The sequence below is a fragment of the Euprymna scolopes genome, chromosome 25 (assembly GCF_053919585.1).
Source record: "Euprymna scolopes isolate OS-2025 chromosome 25, ASM5391958v1, whole genome shotgun sequence".
Taxonomy (NCBI): domain Eukaryota; kingdom Metazoa; phylum Mollusca; class Cephalopoda; order Sepiida; family Sepiolidae; genus Euprymna; species Euprymna scolopes.
Genome location: NC_136506.1, coordinates 54,672,096 through 54,681,986, shown reverse-complemented (window position 1 = coordinate 54,681,986; position 9,891 = coordinate 54,672,096). Strand labels below are relative to the sequence as shown.

The window sequence follows — 9,891 nt, the reverse complement described above, 5'->3', positions numbered from 1 at the left end:
AACTCTTGGTCCATTCGCGAACATCTCGATTAATGGCTGTCCAGATGAAACGAGAAGTCACCAGCTTCTGCGTGGAACGAATGCCAGGATGTGACAAGTTGTGTAATTGAATGCCGAAATGGTGCAGAAAATCCGCCCCTAAAATCGGAACGGGTAGCTTCGCGACGATGAAGACCCAACATAGTGCGCGCTGTAATCCAAGATTTAATGTTATCGATGTCTCTCCGTAAGTAGGAATGGAGGAGTGATTCACTGCATGTAGAAATAAGTTTGATTGAGGACGATTCTCTTTCACGAACTTCTTAGGGATTATACTGACTTCCGCACCGGTATCAACGAGAAATCGTATACCAGTGGTTCTATCAGTCACGTACAGGGTGCGACGAATGTTGTTCTTGCCAGGAGTGTCTGCCGCTCCTACTGCCTGGCCTTGGCATTTCCCGAGAGACGTTTCTTCGTATAGGAACATGGCTGGTGGCATCGGTAAGCTCTTTCAACAAAACGCGCGTGGTACTTGCAGAGCCCACTGCTGTTCTGAGTGCTGCTAAATCGCCGGGGACGGACTCGCTCAGTGGGGTGCTTATGCATTTTTGGTTTGAGCTCGAGGCCACGTAACTGTTCACTCAGGTCATGAATCATTTGAGCCTGTCGCTCTAGTTCCTCGCGTATATCCGTAGAGGGGTTTGCGACGTTAGGCAGGGCATCGTTAGAGCTGTGCGTGTGAACTGGGGCTATGGAAATGGTCACGTCCATAATTTTGTCGGCTAGGTTCGCTAGCTCCTCAATGGTTGTGGAGTCATTCGAAGAGGCGAGTATCATTTGAATACTCGATGGCAGTCTATTAATGAAAAGTTGTTTAAGTATGTCCGGCGGTAGTGAGTTCTCACCCATCAACAGCTTCATACGTCTGAGTAACTGAGACGGTTTCCGATCTCCGAGTTCTTCTTCTACGAGAAGTTGATGAAGGCATTTCTGCTGTGAATCGGTTGTCCTACGAATCAATTCCGATTTGAAATAATCGTAGCTGATCGATCCAGGGGGTGATATGATCAGGTCGTGAACCTCCACCATTACTTCATGCGTTAATGCGGCCACCACGTGGTTGAATTTCGTCACATCGCTCAGGATCCTTTGCGTGTAGAACTGGGCCTCTATGTGTGCGAACCATAATGTTGGATCGTGCGTTCAAAAAGGAGGAATCCTCAAAATAGCCTGAATAGCCATCGTTGAAGGAAGCGCCTCACTGTCCATCGTGGGGAACATGTTGAAGAGAACGATGACCGCAGAAAATCTCCGTGAGATCCTTTACGCCTAGAAAAACCGATGTGCCGCTAAGGTCAACATGTACGTCATTTGGCGTGCGCATGGTCGCTGAGAAATTTCCCTTGTGTTATTACAGGTAATTCTTCCTTATTGATAATATCCACAATTCCTTGCGTGTTCTGCCAAAGTCTGACGAAAAAAAGGGGTCACCAGTGAAGCGAGGTGCTCGCTGGGCAAAACAACAAACAGCTCACTTAAAATTAATTTTTCAAAAACATTAATAAGAAAACAAATATTTAGAAAAATTAATTAAAAACAAATAATCAGACTTGGCTTGTTATAAGAGGTGTAAATTTATTTGCCCTGGTGTATCACACTCGTGTTTATTTTGAGTCCAAAAAAAAAAAAAAGAAAAAGAAATCCTTCCCGACTGGTCAAATGTTTTTGGCGTTAAGTTGGAAAGAAACGATAAATTAATTTTCTTTAGAAAAGCCGTTCGGGTAAGGAGCGGAGTGAATAGATAAGAAGAATGTTTTCCTTTTTTTTGTGTGGTTTCACCATTGGAACCGGCACAGGGTGTGTCACGCACGAGCGACAGAGCGTTGCAGTAATGCGTCTTATTCCTCTGGTGTTCGCAAGCAAAAAGAGAGTGAGAGACTCCTCGAATTTAGCGCCACGGCTTTTTTTTGTCTTTTTTTTGGAGCTCTCCGGAAACGGTGAATGTTCAATGTCACTGTCAAAATTAGTTCCGGGGTAGACGCTACAAAGGGTTAACAGCGGACCAGACTTCACGACTACGAGGAAAAATTCAATTTTCAGTTCTGCAGAAAAGAGAAACAAAAATTACTCACGATTCTTTTTTTGTTTGTTTGTTTATTTTGTTTTGTTTTGTCCATTTTCTTTTAACAATTTGTGAGCGACAAATTTACTTCGGGAGAGCTCTGCAAAAAGGAAATTCAAATATAAGTCCACAGTTGTTCAATATTTTTCTTTTTCATCCTCTTTTCAATATATGTTTGTTGGCATTTGTTTTTGGTATTCCAATTCTGAGGAGTTAATTAGGGTATTTCCCACTTCGGGAAAATAGATAGCTAAACGTTCCAGCTCGCTTTCGGTCGGGATATTATTTTTCTTTTCCGACGTTGCCAAATTTGAAACTGCGTCATGTTGCTTAAGGGTCCAGAGAAGCAATGAGGCTGGACTCTGGTCGAAATGGGCCAGTGGGGTTGGTTACACCCCCTGCTTTTTCCCTTTCTTTGTTTCGCATCTCGGTCTAAAAATAGAACTGACGAAATCGTTTTTCTTTCTTTTTCTGTGGCTGATGAAATACTTCTGGCTGGTTGAATCTTTGGTTTCTGAGATCAGATCACAGTATAACAACTGTTCTGCCGTCATATTTCGCTTTTTCTGTCCTCGGTCAGTGGAAGAGAATTTCTTCAGACTGATTTTAATACTGGGCTTTAAAAGGATAAGGAATTAATGGATTCTCACTCAGTTCGAGCATACAATCAAATGTTTATCCTATATCGCTAACAGATAAAGAAAATAATATTTGATGTCGATGTGGCCGTTTGTAACACTTAGCAAACACAAGGTCGTTTGCGAGAGTTATGATTTCTATTATGCCCCTTCCTGATATCACTATCACATAAATAGCAGGGAGATGGTGATCACCTTCGATGTGTACTTCTACATAGAATTGGAGGTGTCACTTCCTCATTCCCATCTTCCTCATCACTACCGTCATCACCACCGGCACGTTCCAGAATTTCCTCTTCTGATTCCGTAGACAGAATTTCTGAACTCATCTGAAGGGGCGGTAGAGGATTAAGATCATCCTCGAATTGTATGTTTTCTTCCTCACTGTTCTCCAAGGTAGAGGAGACACAACATGGGTGGACATCTTTCACATGATGTGGGAGAGCTATGACTAACATAGTCTGAGGACTTATTATTTTTTCTATTCGCCCACTGCCAAAACTTGTAGTGCATCAAGCATTTGGTGGTTTTCCCTCTTTATACGGTGTCTCAACAACTCTAACCACTGATGGTGTGACATTTATCGCTGTTCGTAGTGGTAAATCCTATTGGCTGGCACAGTTGATGGTGTTGCATCATCCTTGGATGTCACATTATAGGAGTACACAGCTTCTGGAATTGAACACTGCATTCTGGCTGCAATTCTTTTGACAGTGCGGTGACACCACTCCGCTATACTGTTACTTTCAGGAAAATATGTACATCGGTAACGCAGTCTAACCCCTCATTTGGTTGTGAATTTCTGAATCATATCGTGAAATGCGTTGGGCCACAGTCAAGAAATGTTTGCCATCATAATGAGTTATATCTATCCGACACCAGTTTTCCTCCATCTCAAGCTTCCCTTTTTGCCATCGAGATGGTGCTGGATCAATTCACTGACACTCTTCGCACAAGTGTGTTGCTGCCTTGAGCGATGCCTTTATAGTTGCACACTCTTCAGACAAAATATGTGGTTCAACGAATTCCAGGATTTCCCCTTTTTTTTATGTATTTCACAGATCTAATCTGTTAATTGATAACTGTTAACCTGCGCATGTCAATTACGGAGGATTAGATCCCTGCTTCATTATATCCATCTTTTTGGCACTCTAGTCAGATTATCAGACAAATTCTGCTCTGATGGAACTAACATAATGTCAATCTGCAAACTGCATTCATCAACTAAACGCTTTATTATCACTAGTCTCCTTCGTATCAACATTTCACTAGCGGCTTTAGTCTTAACTCATGCTTTTCCAGTTAAGGTGTCAGTCAACCAGTGGTAAACACACAATGAGTCACAATGTGACACAATGTCAAAATAAGTCACGATTTCTCCATTGGTTATGACCTCACTCCGATTGTTCACGAATCCACCCGTGTGCCCGACAGTCAATATGCAAGTCTCCTAGACCTAGACTTTTTTCTCACAACTTGCCCTGAACTGTGTTCAGCTTCTGTTCTGTCTCCACTTAGATCCTCCGACCACTCAGTTGTATCAGTAAAGATAAAAATGAAATGTAATAAGTCCTCAGATGTACATTTCCATTGTACAGTATATCGATACTCTATGGCTGACTGGGATAGCTTCCGTACATTTATATCTGATCTACCTCTGTGCTCCATGTTTAAAAAGGACGTGTCCTCTATAGTATCAAACCTGACAGAATGGTTAATTGTAGGTATAGACAGCTTCATACCCTCAAAAAACTTCCAGCAAAAACCTAACAGCCAGCCGTGGTTCTCTCCAGAATGTGCTGCTGCCATTGTGCACAGAAATCACTTTTTCCATTGCTTCCAACGTAATAAATGTACTGAGACTAAAGCCATCAACTACTGTAAAAGAGTCATAAAAAATGCAAGAGAGTTGTATGCTCAGTCTGTTAAATCCAAAGTAGCTGAGCAGCGGCTTGGATCCCACCAGTTTTGGTAAATAGCAAACATATCCCAACCATCATCACTGGACCTAAGGTAATCCCGTCAGCATCAGACAAAGCCAAACTCTTTGCCAAGAACTTTGTAGCTAATTCTATCTACCCTATGCAGCCAAGGTCATCACCCCCCCCCCCCCCCCGTATTTCCTTCTGTAACAGAAAACACGCTATGTGACATACAAATATCTTTGCATGATGTTGCCAAGCTAATCAAAAACCTTGATTCCAGTAAAGCAACTGGCCCTGACAGCATTTCAATTATAGTGTTGAAAAAGCTTCAACTAGAACTAGCTCGCATACTTACAATGCTATTTAAGCATTGTCTTAAGGAGAAGTGCTTCCCAACACCCTGAAAAACCTCATCAGTATGCCCTGTATTTAAGAATTAAGGTGATTGGTCATCTTCCTCTCAGTACAGGCCAATATGTCTCCTGTGTGTCATGAGTAAGTTGCTTGAATCTGTGTTAAATAAAGAAGTAGTCAACCATCACAGCAAAAATGACCTTCTCAGTGACATGCAATACGGTTTCCGTCTGCTAGATCTACAGCAGATGTGCTAATAGTTATATCTCATAGGATTAGTGAATCCTCGACAAAGGCTTCCTTTCTAGGGCAATTCCTCTTGACATATTAAAGGCCTTTGATAGGGTATGGCATAAAGGCCTACTTCACATGATTTCCAGCTATGGTATAGCTGGAAATCTCTTCTCAATTAAATCATTTCTCTCTGATAGGATCATAAGAGTAGTGATTGATGGGCAGAAATCAGAAGCTCACAGTATTAATGCTGAAGTCCCTCAGGGGTCCATTCTGAGCCCAACTCTCTTCTTGAGCTACATCAATGATCTCCCAAAACACATCCTTACATCATTCGTAGAAATTTATGCTGATGACACTACTATCTATGGCAACACTTCAAAGGCCATAAATGACAAAGTTCTCTCTGATTCTCTCTTCTCTGATCTTGAGCATGTGGTACAATGGGGAAAGAGGTGGCTAGTTACTTTTAATGCATCTAAAACCAAGCTTCTATCTTTACATCATCAACACTCTGATCCCCATCTGGCATCAGTTGAAATGAATGGGTCTCATCTTGGGGAGGCTTCATGTTTCAACAAGCTTCTGGTCTTGACCTTTACTCTTGATCTGAAATGGAACATGTACATCAAATCTGTTGCCAAGGTTGTTGGAAAAATGGTGGGATCCTTCTACCACTCCAGTAATCTTACTCCTGATGCAATTCTCTACCTATATAAAAGCCAGGTATGAGCAACGATGGAGTACTGTTGCCACATCTGGAAGCAGCTTATACTGCCTTGACAGAGTTCAGAATAGACTTCGTAGCTTAAGTTCAAAATAGACTTTGTAGCTTTTCTCTTCCCTGCAACCTCTTTCCCACGGAAGAGATGTTACGAGTCTCTGCTTTATCATTATTTCCATGGCAAGTGCGCATCCATGCCGAATTTTCACAAGAAACACTGGTCTAGCTGAAGCCACTGTCAATAATTTTCCCCACTCTTTATCTGTGCCTAAACTGAAATGTAGATTCCATGAACAAAGCTTCTTTCTTAGAACTGCACGACTGTGGAACTCTCTTCCATTTGTCTGTTTTCCAGCTGACTATAATTTGGTTGTCTTCAAGTCCAATGTAAACAAATTCTTGATGAACCGTCCCCTTGAATAATCCAGTTTACCAAATTTCCACTACTAATGATTACTAAGAAATTATCCCATTGACTACTGTACACTCAACAACACTTATCCTCATAATGTACTGTACACTCAATAACATCCTCGAGTGGCATCCAGGCCTTGATAAGTGGTGACCCCTATGTAAAAAAAAAAAAAAGGCATCAATTTAGCTATAAAATGAGGTTTGAGAGAAATCTCAGTATGCTATTGGTGAACTAGAAGTTCATCAATTGAATTGGTGAACTGGAAATTCACAGTGCATGGCATGCACTTTATGGGAGCGGAAAGAACATTATATTTGATGTGGAAAGTTGATCCACATATAAAACAGGGAGAAGTGGTTAAGAATTACATTCGCTGTCAATTGATTGACCCTGCCCCAAAATATAGATAATCCTGGGGAAATTGGGACTTCAAAGAATTGGACAAGGTTAGCTTTAGACAAAACACACTATCGTGCAGGAGCATACTTATAAATGATTGACTGTGGATCTGGTAGACTGGCAATATGGAGAGAGTTACATGTGGAATCTGCATCTGCAGTTGCAGAGAAATTGGAAAATGTGATGTTGGAACACGGTCTAGTAAAGGAAGTAATAATGAACTGTTTTTCACTCAGAAGTTCTCTAGATTATGTTAAAAAATGGAAGATAAGAAGTTATTACTGGGCAGCCTATAGACCTGAAGGAAATGGAATAGTGAAGTGACATCATCGGATTGTGAAAGCAATAGCTAAGAGAAGAAGGATATCATCTGAAGAGATTACATCCTGGTACAACATGGCTCCCAAGATCGAACAGAGAGAGTACACAAACCCAAATAGATCCATTTTTACTTATGAATGGAGGCACCCAAGAAATACATCCTCAGAAAGCGAATCCAAATTGGAGAAAAGGTTTGGGTGAAACTACTGAATGCACGATGTATGACGCAATACGGAAGAGGAGTGATTACTGAGGTACAATCCCTGGATAACTTGAATGTAGATGGAAAGCCATATTTTAGATGATAAAGATATAGATAATGAAGATGTAAATGATAAGCCAGAGGGCAATGCAGATGAACTTGTGGCAAAACATTGACTGCAGAGAGACTACCTTGAGCCAGTCTGGACATGGAATTATATAAAATAATCTTTAAAGGGGTGGGGGTCTGTGGTCTGAAATGCTACCAAACACAAGATAAGTTACTCTTCTGAGATTAAGCGCCTTAAAAATTGATACGTACCTGTTTTTGTGAAGACTCTAGGGACTCATGCAGTCAAAAATTTGGCATCAATTGAAATGAATGGCTCTCATCTTAAATGGGAAACATACATTAAATCTGTTGCCAAGGTTGCTGGAAAAATGGTGAGATCCTTCTATTGATCCAGTAGATATCTCACTGCTGATGCAATTCTCTACCTGTATAAGAGCCAGGTACGTCCAAGGATGGAGTACTGCTGTCACATCTGGGCAGGAGCTGCTAGAAAGGACTTATCCTGCCTTGACAGAGTTCAAAATAGACTTTGTAGCCTTGTGGGGGATGTCCTTTTCTCTTCCCTGCAACCCCTTTCTCACAGAAGAGATATTGCGAGTTTGTCTCTGCTTTATCGTTATTTTCATGGCAGCTGCTTGACTGAGCTCCAATCTATGGTCCCCCCTCACCAAACTTTCACAAGAAACACCCGTCTAGCAGAAAACACTATCAATAATTACCCCCACTCTTTATCTGTGCCTAAACCTAAACGTAAAGTCCATGAACAAAGCTTCTTTCTTAGAACTGCATGCCTATGGAATTGTCTTTCGTTTTCCTGCTTTCCAGCTGACTACAATCTGATTGTCTTCAAGTCTAATGTAAACAAGTTCTGGATGAACTGTCCCCCTAAGTAATTCAATTTACAAAATTCACACTACTTATGTTTACTTTGCTATAATCACATTGACTAATATATACCCAGCGACCCTTATTCTCGATTGGCCTCTGGGCCTTGATAAGTGGTGGTTCCTCTGTACAAAAAGAAAAAGAAGCTTACTGACATCTAATTTTAATGGAGATTGAGATTTGGGAATAGCTTTCATCTGAAATTGAATCTTGACATGTCGTATAAGCATATAATCTGAATGAATGCATTATATATTTTCAAATATTGTATTTGTATATTATTTCATCTTGAGAAAGTCTTGAAATAAAAATGAAACTTTATTGAATAGATAAATAATTTTTTTCTTTTGTGAGGGTGTGTGTTTGATATAATGTCTATTTGTTCACTTCACAAACCCGTAGGTGAGGTAGAAATGTGAATGAACATAAAATGTGACTAGCAACTCTCATTTTTTCTTCATTTGTTTAACTTTTTGGCATCTTCAAAATAAAGAAAATTATGATTTTGCATAAAAGTGTTAATTCAACATTTTAAAAATGATGTCAAAGTCAATATGTTCATCTAAAAAGATGATGGAGTTTAAAATTTTCTGGCATCAGCAGTAATCCAAACTATTTTATACCTTGTTATTTGGATAGTCTGACATTAACAACTTTTGTATTCTTAGCAGTATTTTAGACTGCCTAGCCTACTTTTGTCTATCTTTATCTGCTCTCTCCCTCATGGGGAATCTGAGCTGATGACTTCACGTAAGCCTCAAGCAACAATGGAGTTCGGCCATTGTCTCTCTTCTATTAACACTCTCCTCCTCTTATTTTCAGTTCTATCTCACATCTGGACACCATTTCCACGTCAGTTGAAACTGAACTTGTGTACATACTTTCCTTAACATTCCATATTCAATCGACCATGGAAACGTCAAACACCAACATGAGAGAGGAAGCATTGAGAACCCTCAGTGGAGGCAGGAGCAATGCTAAAAGGACTGCTTCCTAGAAGAGAAATCCCTCAATGTGGGAGCAGCACAAATTTCAGATGAGGCATACTGCACAAAAACAAAAAAGACAGTGGCCGTTCCTTTAAAGGAAGAAAACAAAGGAGCAGCTCCCCAAGAGGACGGCTGCCCCAAAAGAATCTGAGGAGGCAGATGCTTCTCATAGAGACAGCCTCCCCCAAAAGGAGAGTAACCCTGGTAACAAAGCACAAAGAACTTTCAAGGCACCCCTACAAAAGGGAAACTCCAACAACAAGATCGGACCCCACAAATGGCCCATCAGCTGAGCCAGCAGTAGAGTCCACATGCCCCCCCTCCCCAAAAAGCTCTCTCTTCAACAGTACAGAGATCTGTACTTAACTAAATATAGACAATACATTGAGGGTAATGTATTACAGTTGGTGCTAGATGCCTTGGAGATGATTAAGGACAAGCTTCTATTCTTGGTTACACCCGACCTACAGGAGAATTGCTTCCTAGGGCTCAAAAAGCTAAAAAAATTGAGCATTCTACCAACATACATCTGTCAGCAGAGCTTAACCATGTGAGACATATTCCTCCCACCAAGGACTAGGCAGAACAGATCTACCAGAAAGAATTGAGAAGCAGGAGAGTAAAGCTGC

At 40.9% G+C, this 9,891-nt stretch overlaps 1 protein-coding gene across 1 annotated transcript; it reads right to left on the bottom strand.

Moving 5' to 3' along the window:
- Nucleotides 1-417: 417 nt before the first annotated feature.
- LOC145247194 (uncharacterized) lies at nucleotides 418-1,071 on the bottom strand. Its single transcript, XM_080108828.1, has one exon. The coding sequence runs from the start codon at nucleotides 1,069-1,071 to the stop codon at nucleotides 418-420; it is 654 nt and encodes a 217-aa protein (XP_079964954.1).
- Nucleotides 1,072-9,891: the final 8,820 nt, after the last annotated feature.